The 25,335-nt window shown below is 33.7% G+C and overlaps 1 protein-coding gene across 4 annotated transcripts in view; it reads right to left on the bottom strand.

Moving 5' to 3' along the window:
• Positions 1–6,203, bottom strand: part of LOC126693063 (valine--tRNA ligase, chloroplastic/mitochondrial 2) — a 70,401-nt gene extending 64,198 nt beyond the window's left edge. For 2 of the 4 annotated variants that reach the window (XM_050388923.1, XM_050388924.1), the window contains exons 1-4: positions 5,919–6,203; positions 5,372–5,456; positions 4,058–4,184; positions 2,589–2,672 (exon numbers count right to left, since the gene is read on the bottom strand). In XM_050388923.1, coding sequence (XP_050244880.1) covers positions 2,589–2,672; positions 4,058–4,184; positions 5,372–5,456; positions 5,919–6,087 — 465 coding nt within the window. In that variant the 5' untranslated portion in view covers positions 6,088–6,203. Of the gene's footprint in view, positions 1–2,588; positions 2,673–4,057; positions 4,185–5,371; positions 5,457–5,918 lie in introns of those variants that run through there. The other 2 variants (XM_050388925.1, XM_050388926.1) reach the window with 1 other exon arrangement.
• Between the last annotated feature and the right edge of the window lie 19,132 nt (positions 6,204–25,335).

Here is a 25,335-nt window from a genome sequence, read left to right as displayed (position 1 = left end):
AATCAAATCGTACCCACGAGCAGCTCAATAGCACCATGAATGGATCTGGATTGCGATGGATTTGGGTTGATAGGTTTGCTTTGGGATGTGATGGATTTTAGTTTTATGATAAAATTTATGTATGGGTGGTAAGAAAAAAGCAAATGGGGAAGATACAAGGTTTTAATTTTTGATAAGTAATAAGTTTATTGATGTTAAAAAAAAGGGGGAACACCCTAGTACACAGGAAGTGTACAAGGGTTGAAACAATCAAGAACAAAAATTACAAGAATCTAAAAAATCAAGAAAAGATAAAAATGATTGGTTCCACAATGCAGCCAACCAATCCATTACAGTTCTAAAGAAAAATAGTTTCAAGTCAGATATGGATCTCTCCTTATCTTCAAAGCACCGACTATTTCTCTCCCTCCAAAGTGTACAAGGTTTTAATTTTGATGCTGTATTTGATTTGGTATCTCATAGCTTCAATCGATTTCTACCCATGAACAAATTTCTAACCACAAGTGCAAAGCAATGTTAATTCTTTGTTGAGTAATCCCAATTCTTAAAACACCTACAATCCTATTAAATAATTAAGGATTTGTTTGGATTTAGAGTTTTCTATAACTCATATCTTTGTTTTCATTACCTTTAACTCAAAATATGTGGGTCCCACATACCTAATAGTTGTTTAGCTGCATTTTCATGTTTTGTTTACATCACTCATATTTCACATTTTTGAGTTATGGGTTAGTGAATTAAAAAAAAAAAGTTGTTTTCAAGTTATCAAAACTGAGTTAAGATGGCACAATTGTAATTTTCCTCACAAGTTGGGCCCCAAGGTCAGAGGCTTGTCTCATTTGTCTCAGCCTTTACTCCCCCCAACAGTCAAAACTCACTTTTCCTTACAACTAACCATTTTCCTTTTGTTCACACTTCACTCTCTTCTGAAGAAGCTCCCAAAACCCAAAGCAAAAGCTCCAGTCTACAACACCCATCTGAAGGAGATTCATACCATAGCTAAAGGAGATCTCCATCTGACATGCTCCCTACCAGCTGATGTGCTCCCCACCACCTGTGATGGCGAAGACCAAGGATGAAGCTGCAACAAACTCACCAATTTCGGCCTCCACAGATTAGATCCACAATCTTTCTTCCTGGCTCCATCAGTTTGGGTGCTAGGTTTCTTCTTTTCTTTTTTCATTTTTGTCAGTTGTGGGTTGTGAAAGTTTGGCCGGATCCCACAAGTTTAAACAAATCTCATACATAGTTATGTGGGGATGGGTTTTTTACAACGGAACAGGAAAATATTTTTTTTTTGATATTTACGTGAACATAGATAATTACATCATCCATGATACAAAACAAAAAAATGGGGTTAAAAAAAAAAAACCATGACATAACCCAAGGAAATAATGAAAATAAAAGAGGAGTAGTAAGGACAATGCAAACAAAAGTGAAGGAATTCGCAGGTAGCCGTTCTGTGTACACTGCACAATGGTCAATGAGTGGGTCCCACAAAAAGGTGAGTTTTTGGATTGGAAACTGAACCGGGTTTAGGTGCCAAAGAACGTTGGGGTGTGTTTTGGGTATTTTTAAGTTTTAAGAGATGTGTTATAGGGTGATGAGTAATGATATTTGAATGATGAGTAATAGATAGTCAGTACCCAAACAATGCCTAAGGTTCCAATCTTGCACATGACATGATTTTTGCATTTTACAACATAAAACCCAAGTCAATGATTTGATGATATGACCATTTCAACAAGAATTTGCTTTGTTTCAGCTTGAGGGATTCGAAATGGTGTTTCTGCGTTTGATGACTAGTATATGCTTCGGTTGTTTGGGATTGATTGGGTCATGCCAGGTTCAGTTGCAAACTTTTTTTTTTTTTGGTTGTTGGTATCATTAGCTTGGGAAACATAATTCTGACATTTGGAATTTGGTTCCGCGTTGTTTAGTGTGGACTATTTGGATTAAACGGAATCAGCGTTCTTTTGAGGATACTAGGAAATTTCTGGCTCAATTGTTAGATTTATGCCATCAGACCCTTTTTGATTGGTCTCGGTATTGGGGTCTCTTAGATTGTTTTATACTTACGGATTTTCTTGTCTCTTAGAATAGTTTAGTGTCAGTTTGTTTGTTTGTTTTTACTTCTTTTTTCTCTTTGTTCACTATCATGAACCTTGTATATTTGTCATGCCTTTACATCTTCAATAATATTTTTTCTTAACTATCAAAAAAAAAATAACTGGTATGTGTATTATTGTTTTTTTTGGTTAATTTTTCTTTTTTTGACATGGACTTTCTAATCCGTCAAATACTTATCCGGCCTGTTTTAAAGTGAATTAAAAATTTTAAAATATTATTTTATTGGCCACATAAGTCTCAAGTGTGCCACATAAACATTTTTGGTAAGTCAATTGACGGTAAGAACCAAATTGACTACAAGTTAAAAATAACAGGAACCAAATTAACTATTACCAAATTATACAAACCAAATTGACTATGACCCCAAAATGTAGAGAGCAAAATGGTGTTTTGCCATGAATATCAAACCCAATTAGAAAATGGATACAGATACAAAAGCCCATAATTCAGACACAAACCTGAGTTGCAATACCAGCATGATCAGTCCCAGGAAGCCAAAGTGTTGGTCTTCCCTTCATTCGATGGTATCTAACCATAATATCCTAGTAGAGCAAAACATAAAAACTAATTAAATTGACATCAAGAGGAAAGAACTAACAGATAATCTTTTTGTTAATCAATAACATGATGCATATACATTACAACCAAAAATGATTAAACTTCTTTTATATATAAGCCAGCCTATTTCATATGTACAACTTTTTAACTTCTTTCTAGGTGCAGATGTACCATGCCAAAGTCTATTGTTGAGCTTCTTGCTTGTTGGCAAGGTCGATTTGGTCACCATCGTAATGGATATATATGGATCGTTGTTCCTCATTGTTTGAGGTGGTGTATTTGGAAGGAAAGAAATAGTAGGTTCTTTGAAGACAGTGAGCATTCTAGGCCTAATCTCAAGTTATTATTTTTTTAAACCTTATTGGACTGGTTCTCAGTGTGGAGAAACCAACCCTTTTCTTCAATTTTGGATTTACTTGATGCATGTACTTTTGTATTTAATCTGTACACCCATTTATACTCCCTATATACTTGGGTGTCTCTTTTTTTATATTAATAAATCTTGATCACTTATCAAAACAAAAAACAAAAAACAAAAAAACTAAGCCTTACCAAAGGCACAAATAAATTACCAAAGGCACAAATAAAAAAGAGGGAGAGGCACAGAATGCCTCAATATGTATAGACACACACAAGGAGAAAAGAAAAAAATTTCATCATTACTTGTCTTAGTCCACAAAGTAATGACCATGAACTATAAACTCAGTTGATCCTGAACCCTTGCAAGAAAACTTTCAAATAATAACAACAGAGGAAAGAAACAGAGGATTGATTGTGTGTGATATTGACATGAACAGATTGATCACTACATCTAACACACTAAGGGAATGTTGATTTATAGCAACTGATAGAAGAAAGTAAAAATCCACCATGCATTTTTAAAGAAAAAAACAATAAGGGAAAAGATAAAACATAGCAAAGCAGGAGATTTCAATGAATGAGAGAAAAGTGAAATTTATGGCATCCACATATTCATGAAAGTATAATAGCTAGAGCTAGTTTAAGCTTTAAGGATAATAATTCAAGGTTTTCGTGGAGCATATAATGGTAAGCAGGATATAGTGGTACATGCAAACAAAGTCCTAGAGCATTTTAAGTGTAGTAATCCCTATGACAATGCAGGAGATCAGGTGTTGAATAATCACTTCTTCTTTTTTTATGTTATAAATTTTATTAGAAAAGCACAAAGGAACACCACACTAGTATATAGGCAGTATACAAAGAGTAAACAAAAAAATTCCATTTAAAATACAAAATTAACAACTCCAAAAGCAGTATAAGTATAGCTTGGGTATACAATCAGCATTTTCAGGATTTCAAGCCAAAAATCATAATAAACAGAACAAGAATTTAAAAGCAACTTCACAACCTCAAGAGTCACAAACATTGCATGCCCCATGTGCAGTGAACCAGTAACATTAGGAGGCGGCATTGATATCACAAATGGAACACTTCCTCTGTCGAAGTTTGGCCTAAAATACCCTTGAGACTCCCACCTAATTCCAAAAATTACTAACACCAGATTACAAAGCTGAAAATACAATCAACACCATGCTTGAGAAATTATGCAAGCAGCAGTATGATAACCAACACCAAGACATGAGACAATGAGAAAAAAGGAAAGTTGAAAACCCCAAGACTGCACTCAATTCACACACATACAGAGGTTAAGGAAGGGTGAAAACTAGATTTAAGTTAGTACAATTAGGTCCAATATATGTTTAAATACATGAGTTGGCCTCTTGAAACTCTTCGTGTGTGCTTGGATGAGCTTATTTTGGTTATTGTGAAAGAGAACAGTTGTATCTTGAAAAAAGTGATGCTTTTAAAAGTTATACCTCATTTTGAGACCAAGTCAAGGTTTTATAAAAACCACATTCTATACAGAATAAAGGTATTGCATTCTTTATTAAGTAGATAATAAATTATTTAAAATTTTAAACATAAAAAATAGGCAGAAAGAGAATATATATATATATATATATATATGAAAGGATATGCAATAAACAGGAGGCCTTTCCCATAAAAAGAAGCACCCATGCATTTATAAGGGGTGAGAGAGAAAAATACACAAATGCTATATACCCATCAACTGTAAAGCTATTAGACAGCACTAGATTAATAGCTATAGTATCCATCTTATGTATACTACTGTTATGGAGTGTTACTGCCATGTTAGATTCACAGGCTTCTAGATCAGTTTTGAGTTTCCTCCAGGAGCAAAATAGGTTGTGTTTTGTGAATGCATACATCCATGTATAACGGGATTATGAAAATTATATCACCATTATGGAATATATCAGGCTCCACACACAGTATTACCAAACATGAAACCAAATGAAACTATGGTAATATAGAATACGATCGGTTTCCAGCAGTAGCATAACTAATAATAATAATAATAATAATAATAATATTAAAACAAAGGTGTAGTCATTATGAAATATGTCATACTGACCATTGTAGTAAGATTTTAACTTAACATAAACAAAAATATCTATTCATCAACCAAAGTGAAGAAACAAATATAATAATTTAAAATATATACATCAGAGTAGAAATAAAGAGAATAAGCAAAATGGATCACTTATTCACTGGGAAGTTAATAGCTTACAGAATAAAATGAAATAAAAATCAATTCAAGCGCATATATTAGCAGGAGCTCTATCACAAAATAAAATACCAATTGTATATTCGCTCCTCCGAAGTGAAATCAAATGACTTTGCCATCTCTGGAGAAGTAAACACACCATTCTCTGTTGCAGCAACTGGAATGTAAAAAACAAGTGATGAATAAGGCTCCAAGTTCAATACAAAACTTTCAAAAACCAAGTCTTACTCTTAGCAACAGTGTAAGACTTCAAATTTCACTTTCCATCACTTGTGTGCAATTTTCTCAGCAACCAAACAATATTTGAACAAATTTCCTGATAGAATTCAACACCATTTGGTTGCCAAGAAATTGTAACAAAAAATAAAATAAAGAAGACTGAAATTCTTGCATTTCTGATATTTCAAATTTGCGGTTTCCTCCACTTTCCTTGCAACCAAACAGCGGGTGGTATACATAATAAACACGCGAAAGGAAATTAGGCAAACCAACGCTATTGACGAAATTTACTTACAATTGAACTATTATCGCACTGAATTCAACAACAAAAATCATTTTTAATTTATTTCCATGTATAGCATTTTCAACACTGTATCGGAGAGCAAACAAAGAAAAGTACCCGCTGAAGAAGGTTTAGGTTTAGGTCTAGGTCTGGTACGATTGAAATGCCAGCGAGGGAGGAGCGTGAGGGAGCGACGTCGTTTAGGGAAGAGAATGGGACTTAGTTTGTTACCGCATGGAGCGAATAAGAGAGTTGTTGGAGCAGTGGACAATGCCGTTTGAAGCATCTTCTCTACGGAATTGAAAGAAAATCAGTGAAGTGAAGAAGAGTGAGAGTGAGAGTGAGTGGGTTTATCGTTTTTTCAAGTGGCAGAGAATGGATATGCTTTCTACCCAAAAAAAAAAAAAAAAAAAAAAGAGGGAAAGGATATGCTTGCCTATACATTTTTATTACACATGCATTGTACTTCTTCTATTGCCTACCCAAAAATTTTATTTAAAAATAAAACATTTGCCACACAAAAAAGAAAATTTTATTTTATCTATTTTAACTTACTTTTGCATCCGATTTTTACAAAAAAATTTCTATTTTACTATCTTAAAAGTTATTTTATAATTTATACTATACCATTTTACAACATATCTAAAATTTCAACTTTTATTTTCCTATATAATATATTAAAATAATATATCTATCTAATAAAATATATAATCCAAAAGTGATTAAGAGACTGAGAGAGAAAAGTGATTCAGGGAGAGAGAGAAATTAATAAAATACAGAGTTTAAGTTTTACAAGTTGCTACAGTACCGTCTTATATGTAAGACAGTACTATAGCACTATTGCAAATTTGTTTGCAATTAGTAGTGCAAATAATGCATGTCTTTTGCGCTTTGATGGTAAAATATCTCAACGTATGCAATATGCAAGAGCGGGTGTGAATGCTCTTAGATGGCATTTGGTTGGCTTGATATTATATTCTTGCAACCTTAAATTCATGTACTCACATTACAACAATATATATAAAATTAAGGTGTTTGATTCACTAATTACATTCCAAATTTCCAATCATAATTCAAGAATGTAACATTCATATACTTGATTCATAAACATTCTTAGAAACAATTAAAATTATTATAATAACATCAAAGGCCTTGTAGCTGAATTGGCACCTTCCCATGTACAAAGTGCTTGGGGGTCTAAGGGGGAAAGGGTTCGAGCCGCGGGATTCGCAGCATGTTGTAATTATTTCTCAAAAAAAAAATATTATTATAAAAAATTGATTAAAAAATAGCCTTAGCACCTAAAACAATTCCAAAATTACCTTTAAACCACAAAATACTATTGGAATACCTAAATGACCAAATTACCCTATGTTTGGGGGCCCTTTTTTGCTATGCAGCCACATGTTGTCTATCTTGTCTATTGGAAGGGTGACCTTGCTAGACCTGGATTTATTTGGGGAGTTAAGCCCAGAACTCAACATTGGGCTACATAGTCCAATGACTACCGGTGTATTTTTAGGCCTACAAAATAGGTAACATCCAAAGTCTAAGAATCATGATAATGGATAAAATAAAGTAAATAATATATGTTTTGTATAATAACTTTGATTAATGGTAATAGTTGAATAAAGTAATATGTATTTAGTGAAATATTTTGATTAAATGGTGAATTAAAGATCATAATGATGTATATCCAACATTGGGATGGGTCCAAAATAGTTCATGTCCAGTTGTGGTTTATGTTTAAAAAATGTATGTCTAGCAATGGAATATGTCCGGAAAATGTATGCCAAGTATGTCTAGTTGTGGTATATGTTCAAATAATGTATGTCCAGCTGAGGTTTACATTCAAATTATATATTTCTAGCAATGACAGATCAATTTATAAGTACATATGTTTATTAGTGAAACCCTAGTGAAATCTTTTTTATTAGATAGTAATGTAATATTAAAGTAATTTGTATTTAAAGGTGAAGTAATTATATACTCAGTTATGTATATTTAGAAATATGAAAACATAGTCACTTATCTTTATATTGTTTGTAGCTTTAGCTGTATAACATCAGTGAGCTGATAACATTCTAACAATATGACTCCAGTGGTGGAGAGGTAATATGCCATGATGAGTCCCACCATGATGACTTCATGATTAAAGAGAAAAAATGGGTGTAACTAGAGGGAGAGAATATGCCCAACCATGTGTAAAGGCTAGTTAAGTTTATCCCTCTTATCACACACTTAAATGAACTTCCTTGTGATAATACTCTTTTAATCTTAGTAAAATATGTGTGATATTGCCTTTCATAAGAAGGGCTTTTAGTGTGAGGTCTTTGTGTTTTCTAGGAGAAGGGCTTTAGTATTAGAAGCTTATGCCTTCCATGAAAAGGGCTATTAATATGAATGTTTGATATGTTTTGAGAAGTACAAAGATGGTAAAATATATAAATGTTTTGTGGATTATAGTATTTGTAATATTTATAGATAATAAGTATGCGTACTTGGTGAAAGACGAGTTTGTAATGTGTGTATATATATATATATATATATGAGAAATATGTATGGATAATTTGTGAGAGATGTAATTTGTAAAATGTATGAAAATATGTATGGGTATTTTATGAGATATGTAATTTGTAAGATGTATGAGAGAGACCTATAGGTATTTTGCTAGATATGTAATTTGTAAGATACATGGAAGAATGAGAGATATGAAGGTTATAGGTAGTAAAAATATAAGATTATAGTTGCTGAAGAGGTTGTAGTGGATAATATGAGGTATGGTGATGGCTTATGTTACATTCTAAGAGGAGATTTTGTAAGAGAAGTGAAGAGGGAGATGTGTTTGGGTATTTGGAGATATAGGCAACAAGATAGATGAATTTCAGAATATGGGAATGAGGGAGAGATGGGTAGTAGTATATAGAAGAGTTGAGGGGTGTTAATGTGTGGAATTGTGTGTGGCTTAATCCTCTTTATATAGAGCCAAGTTTGAAACTAAATCAGATCAATTGGAGGAAAGACTAACAAAAAAGTAAAGGATTTTAGCAAGAAAAATATAGTTTCTTTGGTTGGTTTTGGTTTTTAGCCAAATAAGGAAATTCTGTAATGTCAAGGCTGCTAGGCCAGCTGTCACATCTGTTCTGAAACAGTTGTCAGAACTCCCAAAGTTTAAAGGAGATTGAAAAAAACTCCCATGGGATTTGATGAGATAACATGGATCATGAGCTAGTCCTCTAAACAACAACTCCCAAAGTTTTCCCGAAAAGACTCATAAGCATGGATCATGAGCTGAAGATGAGATGGCTTACCATGGGATTTGATGAGATAACATGTCATAGACTTTGATGTTGTTTTGTGTAAATATGGGCATTCGTTAATGATGTCGTGGGTTATAAGCCCAATTGATGAAGAGAAAATGTGGATCATGAATCCGCCTCTTAAAGTGAAGATATTATGGGCCATGTGAGCCCAATCAATATAGTTGAATAAAATATGGTCCTTCTAAGGTTTAAAGGAGATTTACCCAAAATTCATGATAATGTTGATGTGGCACGGGTTGTTAACAAAATAATGTCATATGGCGTGAAAAAAGAGTCCTCAACACCCTAAAACCTTTAAAAACACTTGAAATCTAAAATATGATAAAAATAGCTATGAAACCTCTAAAATTACAAAAACAAATACCTTAAATCCAATAAAAATGACCAAAATACCCCCTGAAAACCTCAAAATGACCAAAATAGTTCTAAAAACCTTTAAAGTGACCAAAAATAACCACGAAATCACTAGAATGACCCAAATACCTTGAAAATCACTAAAATGACCAAAATAATCCTGAAAATCTCTAACAATGACTGAAATAACCCTGAAGCCTCTTAAAATGACCAAAAATACACTAAAACTTGTAAAACGACCAAAATACTCCTGAAACTTTTAAAATGACCAAAATACTCCTAAAACCACTAGAATGAGCAAAAAACAATATCTAAACCTTGAAAATGACCAAAACGGGACCTTTAAAATGATAAAATACCCCCCGAGATTGCTATAACTATCAAAATGCCCCTAAATCCTCTAAATGAGCCAAAAAAAAAAAACTCTAAAATGATCCAAATAATCCCAAAATCTTTAATATGAGCAAAATACCTCCAAAATCTCAAAATGACCAAAAAACCCCCGAATCCTAAAAATTTTAAATAATACCCTAGAACCCTTAAAATAATCAAAAATACCCTAAAACCTCTAAAATTACCAAAATATACCCAAACCTCTAAAATGACCCAAATTCCCTTGAAATCTCTAAAATGACCAAAATATCCAAAAATCTATAAAATTGCCAAAATGCTCCTTTACCTCTAAAATGGCCAAAACAAATCATCAAACCTCTAAAATGACCAAAATGTCCCTAAAACCTCTAAGTTAACCAAAGATAACCCTAAATTTTTGGTTATTTGAAGGTTTAGGGTGTTTTAGGCTAGTTTAAAAGTTTCGGGATATTTTGGTCATTCAAATGGTTTTGAGGTATTTTGGTTATTTTAGCAATTTTGAGGGTATTTTAATCATTTTAGCATATTCAAATAATTATACTCAAAAGTGGGGTCTAAAACAATTTTAAATAAACCATCAACTAATGTTCCACCACCAATATGAATTTTGTTTTTAAAATACTTAAAGTTGAGTTTACAAATAAAAAGCCATATCCAACTACAATAAGTTTTGAAATAGAAATTAAGTTTCTAGAAAATGAAGGTACATAAAAAATTTCTTAAATTCTAATACAAATCTAGTTTTTCAAATCAAACGAAAAGTCTCCACTCCTTCAACTTGAGAACACATCTGATTACCCGAATAGATGCATTATTCATTTCCTTTTCACTTCCTTAGATTTATAAAACCCTATATGGAGTTGATAATATGAATTGTAGAACCGAAGTCAATCCACCATGTATTATTTGGAGCTTCAACAAAAAATTATTTATGACACAATAAGGGTCTGTTTGGTTGGAAGGGTGGAAAAGTGGGAGGATAAAAAAGATTTTAATTTCCCTCATTTTTATTTGGTTGGGAGTGGAAAAGTGGAATGATGGAAAAAATGGGTTTATATAAATTTACTCACATACCCTTGTTAAAAAATGATGTCCAATTAAAACAAAAAAGTGACAAACAAGAAAAAAAAAATCAATCACCCAAATTTATTATTAAAAAAAATCATGTTAAGAAAAAAAATTCACATCTAGTTTTTTTATTTTATATATTTTTAAATCACTGTCACCCCATGCCCTAGGAAATCAAAAGAAAAAAGGGTAAAATACTATTTTGGTCCCTAAATTTTATCAAAAGTTTGTTTTTATCCCTAAACTTTAAGAAGTTCATTTTTCATCCCTTAACTATTGAAAAGTTCATATTTCGTTCCTAATCTATTGAAAATGTTTTATTTATGTCCTTAAACTTTACTAAAAGTTTTTTTTTCATCTGTAAACAATTGAAAAAGTTTTTTTTTTTTTTCATCCTTATTTTTGTCTCTATACTATTCAAAAAAACTTTTTACAAAGTTTAGGAATGAAAAAAGAATTTTTTTTAAGTTTAAGGATGAAAAACAAACTTTTAGTAAAGTTTAAAGACCAAAATAGTATTTTATCCAAGAAAAAATGTGTCCCAGGAAAAAGAGCCAACTTTTGTCCAAAAAAAAAAAATAAAACAAAAAATAAAAGCCAACATTGCCCACGCCCTAGGAAATCAAAAGAAAAAAAAAAGAAGAGGCAAAGTGTCTAGAAAAGCAAGAGAAAAAAAGAAAAAGAAAAAGGCCGACGTTGCCTAGGAAAGCAACTGGGGCATTTTTGTCCATTTAACAAATCGCACTCTCTTCCTCAGTTTTCTTCCCATTTTGGGGCAAAAACATTTTGGTGGGCTCAAGGAGAAAAACACCCGAGCCCCATCACATTTTTTTCCTCTCCTCCTCCTAACCAAACACCCTCCAAAAAGTTTTCCATCCTCATTTTCTCTCCTCTTTTTTTTTTTTTCCATCCTTCCTAAAATACACCCTACCAAACACACCCTAAAGATATGAGATTACCTTTCTTTTCAGGTCACTTCTTGTGTTTTAGGTAGTCATTCTTCATATGCCCCTCCCTTTTGCAAAAAAAAAACACTTGATTTTATTTTTATAGTCATTTTACTTTATATGTTTCTTCTTCACTTGATAGGCATCCTTACCCTACCTAGTATTTCCCTTAACATGAGAAGCTAAATGAGCACTTTCCACCTTCTCATGTTTTAATCAATTAATCTCTCTTCCTCTTGAACAACTCATAATCTTACTAAAAATTTGTATTGTTTGGTTCATGAACCAAGCACATGAACCCTATTAGAGAAACTTAGGAAAATGTGGTTTATAGTGCACCAAAGAAATCTCCAACAGAGTTTCTAGCAATAGGTTCTTAGATTGACACTTGGCTTAGGATGACATAATCAACCCTTGGAACTATGATCCTAGTAGCAGCTAACAAACATCACTAGCCCTAATGTATGCTCTAATCCCATTGGCTCAGAATAATCCCCCAAAATCCCTCATTAAATGCCAAGAGTAGCTGGATTTCAGCCTCCAACTGCCATTACCCAAAAATTTGAACACACCATTTTCGGCCATATCCTAGGATGGATCTTCTAAAAATTTACTGTTGACTGTGACTGATTTTGCCTAAGATTTTTTGCTAATTAATCCCCTAGATGCGGCTATAAATAAAACCCTTTACCAACCCCTTAAACACACACCAACCCCTCATAAATTCTCTACTTACTCTCTTGCTCTTAGCTTATAAATCAGCTTCTTAGTTCTTTAATGAGATTTGATAGGCCAAACACGTATTGACCCCCTTGTGATGAATTAATTGATTAATTAACCAAGTTTATTAATTAATCAAATTAACATGCAAACGCGTGGTAGCACAAACAAAATACCAACTAAGTTAAATGCAGCGGAAAATAAATTTGACACGGGTGATTTGTTTACGAATAGGGAAAACCACCGAGGTAAAACCTCACCGGGTGATCTTAAGGTCACCACTCTTAAGAATCCACTATTATCAAAACAAGCGGTTGCAAGTAAAAGAATCACAGTACCTTATACCAACCTACAGTTAAACCCTTACCCCAATACCCAATTGAACTTGTTTTGTAGTGACAATATCTCATTTTCAATGCACGACTCCCAGTATGTGACTAATCAATTTGATGCGCGGATCCCAGTACGCGACTTTAATCACCAACTAGAGAAGGTTGTTGGCTGCAGAGTTCTTCAATTCATCCCAATGATGAAGATCAAGAAGATGCTTGGTCACAAAACCCTACAGTGCACAAACACAGCAACTTCTTCACAAGAACGATGAACTAGGACAAATTCTGTCTCCGGTCACAATTTACTTGAACAAACTTTGCTCAACACTTGTGTAACTTGTGAACACTTTGACGATCCTTAAAATAATCATTTTATATGTTTAGGGTTGTGAGAAAAGAAAGCCCAAACACATAAACACAGATTAGAGTCAAAACAGAACTAAAAATCTGTTTTTCATAAACCTCGACAAATACCCTATCTGTCGAGTTGCTGTTGAGCCACGGGGCTGAACAGCTCTTTAAGCTCGATAGATGGCTAGCTGTCGAGCTTTAATAACAGACACTTTTCAGCTTGTTTCTTGGACAGACTTGCATGGTTTCAACACTTGATCTTAAAACAAAGTTTCTTGAAATATTAAATACATCCTAGATCTACCCAATTACAAGTAAAATGCGTTTTGTCAAAAGATTAGCCAATTACATAAAATAGTGACATATGTTCCTAACAAATGAATCACATATGTCTTAACAATCTCCCCCCTTTGGCAATCCGTAACAAAACCACAACAAACAAATAAACATATGAGAGAAGTCATAAATTACTTAACTCATATTCACTTGTTGAATATAATAAAATCTATCCTAACACAAACTCTTGAAAAATTTTGCAAGAAGAAAGTTTATGGTAAGTAGACTTTGACAACCTGTATTTTTGAAACACTTTAAACAAAACTCATCAAGGCATCTTTGTGTGAAATAGAAATAATAGATTGTATACAAGTAATAAGAACCATGTGTATAAAGAAAGAAAAGAAACAATACATGCAAGGGTAGGTGAAAGAAACATACATCAACATATATAAAGAAGATAAGTACAATGTATATCAATAATGGTCACAAGACCCATATACAAGAATAAATGTATCTAAAATAGAGAAAAGAAAAAGATACAAATAACTCTCACTACATCCCTAAAAAATATCAACACTCCCCCTAAAAAAATTGTCCTATACTAACTCTCCCCCTAAGTATGACTACACTTATAGCTAAAACTACTCTCTCTTTTTGTCACGAGTGACAAAGGAAAGAGTGTCAAGTAGACATCTCATCGATAGAGCTATCATCTCCATCATCCTTATCAGAAGCATCATCATCATCACCATCATCATCATCACCATCATCATCATTCTCATCCTCAGAATCAGAAGCAACAGGAGGAGGCGGAGGAGAAGCCTCAGGAGCAAAGCCACCCATGGTCGCCTGCTGTCGTGCTATACGACTGACACGAACGTTCACCTGATACAGCTCTGTAGAGAGTGTATCAAGGCGAGCATCCATGCGCTACAGTTGCACCATGATGTCCCCTAGTGACACATCGCTCGAAGAAGAGGGAGCGGATGTGGATGGAGCAGATCGAGATGGAGCCGAACGAGAGGGAGGAGCTACTGAATCCAACTACCATGACCTAAATTGCGCCTCGCTACATTTAACGGTAGTGGTGTCTATGGCACACATGACAGAAAAATGGTTGGAAGAGGGAAAAAGAATATAAAAATGGCATAAAATCCGCGTGATAACCGAAGGGAAGATGAGCTTATCACGGGTAGCCATATCCCTATACACATCTATAATAAAAAGAATAAAATGTGAAGAAAAATTTATAGTGAGATGTTCAAGAAGAGACAACAAAAATTGAGCACAAGGCTCTATGATAGAGTTGTAGTGAGAGAATGGGTGCAAAACAAAAGTCATCACCATATTTATGAATCTAGGACCTTTAGCAAAGGCCTTACATGGTGTAAACTGATGATCACCCCAATCAGAAGGGCGCTCGCAGAAAGCAGAGATCATCTAGTCTTTGGACACAGTCCTCAGACGCTCACATCTAGGGTAGTCATAATGCTCTACTCTTAGGACATAAAGCACATCCGCAACAAGTTGCGGTGTGACAACAATGTGCGTACCTCGAACGCGAGTAGAAAAGAGAGGTACTGAAGAATCGAATCCATGCATGTTGGAGTAAAATTCTTGAATCAGCATGGAAGGACATGTGATCGAGATGTTACACAGTGACTCCCAACCCTGATTGTGAATGACATCGGGTAGGTCAATGTCGGTGAAGTCCGTTAAAATGACTCTTTCGAATGAACACCTCGTCAAGAAAATTTCTTCGAGAAGTCCTTTTAGGCATCCTCATCACGAAACTGAATATGAGAAGGAGTAGGATCAAAAGACGAAGACATGCCCTAGAACGCAAAGGGTTCTGAGACGAAGCTGACTTACGCTTAGGTGCCATAGACACGACTAATATAAATAGAAAAGAGAGGGAGAAATAAATCACTTGAGAAAAAGATTTGAAGTGATGAGAGAGGTTTGGGAGGTGAAAAGACACTTCTGTCGAAAGTGAGATCGAGAAAAGTAAGAACCGGATCGCACTTGTTCTTTATATAGATCCTCAGTAATTCTTGACAGATAGAGGTGTTGAGCCATTTGTTGAGGAAGGTGTCGAGAAAAACAATGTCGACAGATGCTACTGTTGAAAAGGTGTCGAGGAACAAAGCAAAGACACAAGAAGAGAAGCTCGATTGATCCACCAGTTGCCGAGAAGCTATCGAGGGTCCAGGAACTTTCCCTATTGATCCACTTAGCTGTCGAGGATCTATCGAGATTGCGATAAGAAAAAGTTTAAGAGCTCGACAGATAGCCAGGTGTCGAGGAAGTGTCAATGATGTGTCGAGATTGCTTAAAAATAGTTTTTCAAGAAGGGAAAAACATAGATATGAATGCAATAAAGCATGTAACTCAATCAAAAATCCAAACAACATTTTGAACTTTCAAAATCATCTCTCAACAACAATTTTAAGCACATAGATCCCAAAAACACACACACACTAGACAAGTCTAACCAATTTTATATTTCAAAAACAAGTTAAGACAGTTTAATAAGTATACATTAACACATGTAAAACCTTGTGATGGCCAAATCACATTGTACCTGCACATGTATCAAGAGTAGTAAAGAATATTGCGTGTTGTGTGTGAAAAATATTGCAAGATTGCATAAGTTTATATATGTTATGATGATTTGAGATATGAGAAAATCACTTTAACTCACACACAATCATAACTGTTTGATGGGGACTATCACCTTCGAGGTACGTCCTATAACTTCCACATCTCCTAGAATACATGCTTGCAATCATATTTAAAGCAGTTTGATCTTTTTGCTTTTTTATTTTTTTTCTTTACATATTTTTTTTTAAGCAAATCATGCTTGGGCATATAAGAGATAGAAAAGAAATGCTTAATTATGTTAAGCATTTGACATTCCAATTTTGCTATGCCGAAACACACAAATATCATATTATGATTGGCGGGCAACAGTGGTGAGATGGTTATTTATGCCTTTCTTTTAGGATTTTCTAGTCCTTCCCATAAAAAAGAGTGATACTAGTGTTAAGTACAAGAGATCATTTAACCTTATTCATCACAAATACGAGCTACAAAACTCACTTGCTTAGTTGTGCATAGAGATGCTCATCTAAGCTACAAAAGATACAAAGTTTAGAAAATTTTGTTTCAATGGTCATCCAAGGTACAGAACTACCAATGTACACACACTGTTTTTGTATTTTTTTGATTTTTCAATTTATTTATTTATTTTTATATTAAAAACAAAATAAACAAAACTGAAAGCAAACAAAAACATGTTAAACAAAGCAAAGCATAAAACTAGACGCAAATGTATGAAATCATGATTCCAAAAACAAATAAGAAATCAAGAAAGAAAGTTCAACTTTAGATAGAAAGAATTAAAGTAAAGGACAAACAGAAAGACAGTTAAGTCTTAGGAAGGTATCACCCACATAGCACGAGTCATTGGCCGTGAAAATGAAAAAGCACGTGTCCTAATATGACTACTATAGGACATAGAGGAATTAGAATTCCCCTGAAATTGAGTTAAAAAGCTAAAAAATTTTAATAACTCACCAAGAATAGGTACAGAGCCTTTAGACAAAGGATGAGACTGATTTGACACTCGTTTATGAGGAAACAACTTGAAACAATTAGGACGAGTGTGACCTAAAGCACCATAATAGTGACAAACATGAGTAGTTTTAGAACTACTCGGTTTCCTAGAAGGAGGTCTAACCTTGGAGATTGACAGAGATCTTAACTTAGGACAATTTGGCCTAATATGACCAACAATATGACAATGATGACAAGTGGGGACAAATTCATAATTTTTATTCTTCCTAGGAGGAGTTTTAGACATAAGTTTAGAAATATCAACGTTAACATCAGAATTTTTACCTTTGTCTATCCTAGTAATATTAGCCTTCAACTTTTCATTATTCCTTTTAAATGGGGGGATATAAAAATCTTTTTCTTTTGAGTTAGGCTCAACAACAAGTTTGGCACTAGTTAATTTTTCAACTTTAGTTTTAAATTCAACTAGTTGCTCTTCTAAACTCATAATTTTGTCCACCTGAGATGAAATTTGATTTTTAAAATTCTCATTCAAATTATTGGCTTCATCCAATTTTGCAATCAAATCATCTTTTCCAAGCTTGACCTTTTTAAATTTAGCTTTTAATTTTGTAAAACTTTTAAGAGATCTCATACAAAAATTATAAAGCTTGCAATAGGCATCTTGAATATCATCATCATCATTCAACACAAGATCATGCAAATCAAAACAATTAAGAGTTTCCATGACAGCAGGGGTCAATGGATCACACAACAAAAATTAAAACCTAATCGGAGTGTGCCTGTTCTGATACCATTTGATAGGCCAAATATGTATTGACCCCTTGTGATGAATTAATTGATTAATTAGCCAAGTTTATTAATTAATCAAATTAACATGCAAACACCTGGTAGCACAAACAAATCATCAACTAAGTTAAATGCAGCAAAAAATAAATTTGACACGGGTGATTTGTTTACAAATGGGGAAAACCACCAAGGTAAAACCTCACCGGGTGATTTTAAGGTCACCACTCCCGAGAATCCACTATTATCAAAACAAGCGGTTTCAAGTAAAGGAATTTCAGTACCTTATACCAACTTACAGTTGAACCTTTATCTCAATACCCAATTGGACTTGTTCTATAGCGACAATCTCTCCTTTTCAATGCACGGCTCTCAGTACGTGACTAACCAATTTGATGCGTGGATCCCAGTATGCGACTTCATTCACCAACTAGAGAAAGTTGTTGGCTGCAAAGTTCTTCAGTTCATCCCAACGATGAAAATTAAGAAGATGCTTGGTCACAAAACCCTACAGTGCACAAACACAACAACTGCTTCACAAGAACGATGAACTAGGACAAATTCTGTCTCTGGTCACAATTTGCTTGAACAAACTTTGCTCAACACTTGTGCAACTTGTGAACACTTTGACGGCCCTTAAAATAATCTTTTTATATGTCTAGGGTTGTGAGAAAAGAAAGCCCAAACAAATAAACACAGATTAGAGTCAAAACAGAATTGAAAATCTGTTTTTCATGAACCTTGATAGATACCCTATTTGTCGAGCTGCTGTCGAGCCATGGGGCTAAATAGCTCTTTAAGCTCGATAGATGGCTAGTTGTCGAGTTTTAATGACAGGCATTTTTCAGCTTGTTTCTTGGACAAACTTGCATGGCTTCAAGTCGAGTTTTAATGACAGGCATTTTTTAGCTTGTTTCTTGGACAAACTTGCATGACTTCAACACTTGATCTTGAAACAAAGTTTCTTGAAGTATTAAACACATCCTAGATCTACCCAATTACAAGTAAAGTGCATTTTGTCAAAGGATTAACTAATTACATAAAATAGTGACATATGTTCCTAACAAGTGAATCACATATGTCCTAACAAAATTCTTAATTTTTAGTTCTTAATTCAGTAACTAAGGCCATGTTTGGTTACATCATAACTCATAACTCATAATCCATATCCTATATTCCATAACTCTTAACTCATATTTGTTACCCAATCTTCTTCTAACTCAAATATCATTGTGTTTGGCACCTCATATCAAGTTTTTTTTTTCCTCTCTCTAACCCTTATTGAGAAAAACAATTTTCTCCTAACCCACAGCCACCCCCCCTCTCTCTCTCTTTCTCTCTCTCTCTCCTTGCTTTACACTCATACATGAATTCACAAACACATTGAACACAAAATCACCTCTTCAATCTCATTCTCCTCTTGAATCAAATCCCCAATCTTAGATCAGTGAAAGAGAGAAAGAGAGAACTGACAATTCCATCATGGGTCAGAGAGAGAGATTAGATTAGATCCACTCACCCATCCCACACCCACTGATCATTTCTCTCTTTGACCATTTTATGTAGTTTTTTCTTCTCAACGACACAGAGAAAAGAAGAAAGAAAGAAAGGAAGAGAAGAACTAGGCCTGAAGAAGAAACAAAGAAAGAAAGAGAAAAGAAGAAAGAGAAGTTGTTGTGACCATGTATAGAAGAAAGAAAGAAAGAGAAAAGAAAAGAAAAGAAAAGAAAAAAAGATCTGTTGGCCTTAAAGTGTTCTAATTTGTTGATGAGGCAATTCATGAATGGGTCCCACTCATTTGCTTATTTTTACACAAATTGCCACTAAAACTCAATTCTCGTAACTTGTATCAGTAAAATGTACAAATGGATCCTTTGTTAAGCTGCAAGATATGCAAATATGGTGGCATCTTCCTTTTTGTGTCTCATTTGGTCCCCGAGTGATTACTGATTTGGCCGGTATTCCTCAACTAATTAATAGCATAAATAACTAACTTGACTGATGAAAATGGAATAATGTTAAACAAAACTACAGTCGTTGCTAACTAATAACTCTAAACTACATGTCTGTCAATTCTGCAATAGAAAATAACAAGTAGTCAACAACAACAGATAGTCTAACACGGCATGTCATTTAGTACTAGACTCTTTTCATTATTGAACACCAACGACTTGTCACTAACATTGCCTTGGGTTGAAACTATGATTCTCTCTCTCATTCTCATCTGAGGATTAATTTTAGGATATGAATCCGGTCCTGTTGGTGAAGTCACTGTAGAAAGAGATACAACGGCTTTAATTTTAGGATATGGGTCCGGTCATTGTCGTTTCATGCACTATGATATGTATTTAATTGACTTGAAGCTTCCCTATCATATGTGGGAATGCTGCCCATAGTGAAAAGATCAAAACACTTAAACAGAGTGATGAGGAGGTTTTCTCCATTTGCTGACTTGTAATTTTTATTAATTGATGTGGCATTTCTTTTATAGAGCAATTGATCATATTGTAACCTTGAGTACTGTAGGTGAATTCATTGCCAAATGGTACAAGTCAAGCTCAAAGCAACATGTCTATCCATAGTTGGTTGTGTGAATTTAACCCATTAGCTCGATAAATTAAACTCAATCAGATTTAACCTAGACTGATCTCTTGGGTTTATTTTTCATGGATTGATGAGTTGGATTATAATTATTTTAAAAAAATTATACAGCTTAGGTGTGGTTTGGGTTCAAGCTGGCATAACAAAAGTTACTTGACCCAACTCCCACTATTAATATTTTATAAAATATGTATTCTAGATTTGTAAGTTTGATTTATTTTAAATTTTAAAAATTAGATTAAATTAGCTATTTTGATTTATTTGGAGATTTGGTATTGATGAAAACGAAACATTAGATCCAGTTGTATAATTTATAATAATTGATTGAATAGTGAGATTAAATATTTAAATGTGAAAATACACTGTTGATCTCTAAATTTTGGGCCAATTCTCATTTTGGTCCCTAAATTGATTTTGCTCCTAAGTCAATTCCTAAAATCAGAAAATCAATTCTAATTTGGTTCTTGCCGTCAACCTAGTAATAGAAAATGCATACATGGTAAACAGTGCATCATTGGCATGTTATATGCTGACATGGCTAATAAGATAATAATTAAAAAAAACCACATCAGCATGCCACGTCATTGTCTAAATAAATAAAAAATCACAAAAAAAATTCAAAATTTACAAATTTTTAAAAATTAATTAAAATAAAATTATTAAACTAAAAGAAATTTCTTTTCTTTAGAATATTCGGGAATTTTCTTTCCATTTAGCGTTAATTTTCTAACAATATTGTTAGTTGTCCTGTTGCAAAACAAATTGGAAAACTAGCATCTTGAGTTTTTAAAACTCGAGATCCATGTTAGAACTAGTTTTTAAAACTCGTGATGTAGAACTTGAGTCTTAGAAACTCGAGTTCCACCATTTTCTTTTCAGATCAGCTCTTCGTCTTTGTCGTCTTCTTCTTTGGTGGATTTCTTCTTCTTCCCCTATTCTTTCGGTGGATGTTCCTTTGTTTTGCTTCTGATGTTCTTCAGTGGATCTTAAACTAGATTCTTGCTTTGTTTCCAGCTTCTTCTTACAAATCAAGTTTCTAAAACTTAAGATGCTACTTTAGAAAATCCTTTCAACCGTTTGTCAACTAATTATATTGTTTTCCCTCAGCATGCTAGGCTGCAAATATTCCCGAATATTAGGAAAAACATGTTCTTCCCCCAATCTTTGGTTGGAAACATGTTCAGACTCTCTCTCTCTTCCAATTTAGGGCCGATTCACCTTTGACTTCTTCACCAGGTCATGGCTCTGGAACTCGTCCCTAGTTTTGTTTGAGTGGATAGCCACTCAGGGCTGACTCACCTTTAACTTCCACGACAAGACTATTCTCGAGCTCGGTGTTGGAGCTGGACTCCCAAGCTTGATTGCGGCTCTGCTGGGTACGAGTCAAGTCGTGCTCACCGACATTGAGACTCTCCTTCTTGGGCTCATAAATAACGTTGAAGCCAACAGACTTGGAGACTGAGTCGAAGTGAGGCAACTCATTTGGGGATCGAACGAGTGGGTTCGACTTCAATCGGTGGTGGTGGGTTGTTTTTCTCTTAATCTCTGACCTTTTCTCCCTCTAAACATGACACTCTCTCTTGATTGTTTGATAAGTGGTGTGGTGGTGGGTTTGATTGCTTTTGTAGTGGAGGTGGTGGCTGGAATTTTTGATGTTTCTGTGGGGTTTGGTCTTTCATTGGTTTTGTGTTCATGTTTGTTTCATAAGAAAATTTCTGGGTTTGGGTGAAAATTTATGGGTTTGATCGGTGAAGGTGGTGGTTGGGCTTGTGTTTATGTTTGTTTGTTAAATGTGAGTTATTTTATTTTAGTGTTTGGTTTGAAAGCAAATCTTGATTTTCTGGGGTAAATGTTGATGATTGTTTAAGGAAAATTTATGAGGTTGGTTGGGTTTGTTGTTATTGTGAGTCGAATTGGCTGGGTTTTTGTGTGTGTATGTTTATTTCATAAGAAAATTTTTGGTTTTGGGTGGAAAGAAAATGTTGTGATGAAAATCTTAGGCATTGGCATTTTAGATGTGAATTTTTTTAGTGTTTGGTTTGAAAGAAATTTTTTGGGAAAGATGTTGAATGCCTGTATATTTTTTGTGTTCTTGAGTTCCTATGATCTGGGTTTATGTTTTGTATATTCATGTTCAAATCTGAATCTAAGTATTTTGTTTGTTTTTTAATTTTCTTTTGTTTGTTTGTTTGTTTGTTTGTTTTATTTATTTATTATTTTTTTTTTTTGTTAAAATTGATAAATTATATATTTTTGAATCATATGATTACGTGGCATGCCAATGTGGTTTTTTTATTTTTTTATTTTTTATTTTAAATTTTATTAGCTACGTCAGCATATAACATGTTAATAGTGCACTTCATTTGCCACGTATGCATTTTCTGTTACTGGGTTGACGACAGGGACCAAAATAGAATCAATTTTTCCCAACCTAAACCTTGCATGTTTGGTAGAGTTGGTTTATGAAGCAGCATTTATATCTATTATTTTTGAACTATTATAAACTATAAATTTTTTTTATCCTTTTTTTCTTTCTTTTTCTTTTTCTTTGAGAGACTTTCAACTTATGATATCCACTTCTGATGATAGCTTCTTATCATCAGACCAAAACATCAATCGGTTTTTGGTGTAGGCGGGGATTGAACTCTAAATCTCTTATTCAATCATTAGAGACTTTACCAATTGAGTTAACTGGAACTCACTTGTTTTTCTTTTTTGATTGTGTGTATGTGGTGGGGGTAAAACTTGATCATGTCTTCTATTCACAAATAATAATAATAATAATAATAATAATAATAATAAATTATTATTATGATTTGGCCTAACATAAGCTCAAAGAATTTATGGATTTTTTTTTTTAATTCAAGTGGGCTAAGATTATTCAAACTAAATAAAAGAAAAAACGAAACAAAACTCAAACAATAAAGAATGAAAAACCTGCATTTATCATTATTCTAATGTTTCGCCTGCTCCTAAATTCTAATGCTAATGGTAATAGATTTTTATTTTTTACTATTATTTTTCTTTTGAAGAGTGGTTTCTTTTCCAAATGATTCTTCTCAATTATTTGTAGAGTTTCTTCCAAGAATTACTCCTTCCCGATCGAAGGAATTGTATTTTGCCAGCAATATAGTAAGATTCGCCCTCGTAGTCATAGTAGTATAGGATAATTTGGACTTCTTTCTGATTTAGAGGATATACAAATTTACAATTGACTGTTTATTACAATTTCTTGAGGAGTTGGGTACTCGGGGATCGATAATTTCCCTTGCAAGCGGTGTGGCATGATAGTGTCCCTCTCATGTTTGTTTTATTTGGTTCACCGTGAAAGCAAAGATTCTAACTTTTGACAGTCTAAAGAAAATGGGCCTTACAATTTCAAATTGGTGTCTTACAAGTTCTAGGGGAGGATATAGGCCAACGTTTTATGCATCGTGATGTAGCTAGAGAATATTAATCTCTAGTTGGACTTGTCCGAATGATAAATATAGTGCTATGATAATGATATGATCCACTACTAAATATGGAATATTCAGAGTGTGGACATGTTTCATTTGTCTCTAGTTTGGCAAGAAAAAAAAAGACCACAATGATCTAAATGAATTAATGGAGTAATCTTGATTTTAAATTCGGAAATGCCACTACAAGGCCTTCATTTACTCTCATTTTCTTACTTACTAAAAAAAACAAAGTGGAACTATCCAACAGGAGATTTGGATCCAATGTATTATAACCCCATTTAACTTAGGAATTTTTTAAAAAAAGATATAAAAAAGAGAGTAAAAAGTTAGTAGAAGATTAACATTTGAAATTAGATTTGATTTTCCATAAAAAAAAAAAAATTGATTTAAGGGTTCAAATAAAGTTAGTGGCGATGTCGTGACTCATGATGGCATTTAGCTGCATTTAGTGAACCTACACTATTCATTTCCCTAACAATAATGCAATATTGCTAAAAGATCAAAGGAAAAGTCTATGACATTGAGATTTTCATAGCTTTTTTCACATTATGCGTGTGTTTTGTGGTGTTGTCATGCTGTGTAACTCAGTAGTCAGTACTATCTCAAATGTTACGGGAGTAAAATGGAAAAAGAATTATTCGGGTTGGAGAGAAAACAAGAGGAAAATAAAGGTGGATTGGATTGTTCAGCACCTAATGAATACTGCTAACAAAAAAAAGAAAAAGAAAAGAAATTGTATTATTTTGAAAATTGTGGCTCAATGATATTTAATGGGTCTTTTTTACAAGGATGATTCAAATCCATCGTTCACACTTGTTGTAACAATTCTTTTATATATGTACACTTCAAAATTTAGAGTAAAAAAGATGCCATTTAATTAAAAAAAAAAAAAAAAAAAAAAAAAACAACACACACACACACAATTCCTAAACAGTCTCCTTTAGTCATTGACAAATTGAGAATAGTTATGGTTAGTCATTCATTTGAGTATCTCTTATATATAAAAGTGCCAATGCCCCTACAATGTTTTGTCACTGTACATTTAACGTTTTTCACTGTACATCTATAGTGCAATTTTGGTGAGTCCTCTATTTTGTCTTTTTGTGAAGCCAAAACGGTTCGTTTGGCTGAAATGTTAAAACCAAATAAAAAAGAAAAGAAAAAGAAGGCAGAGATAGAGGGCGAGAGGGTATTCCAGAACTCTCTCTGCCTCTCAACCTCTATTTTTCTCTCTTTCTCAATGTCTAGAGAATTTTTGGAACGAGAGAGCAAGCCATGGTTGCCGATGGCTTTTTTTGGACGTCTATGATGGTATATCGGCCTATCTGAATAGAGCAAAGGGGGATGGGTAGATCGGAGTG

The sequence above is a fragment of the Quercus robur genome, chromosome 7, assembly GCF_932294415.1.
Source record: "Quercus robur chromosome 7, dhQueRobu3.1, whole genome shotgun sequence".
Lineage (NCBI taxonomy): Eukaryota > Viridiplantae > Streptophyta > Magnoliopsida > Fagales > Fagaceae > Quercus > Quercus robur.
The sequence above is the reverse complement of the archived record's forward strand: the minus strand, read 5'-3'. Positions and strand labels throughout refer to the sequence as shown.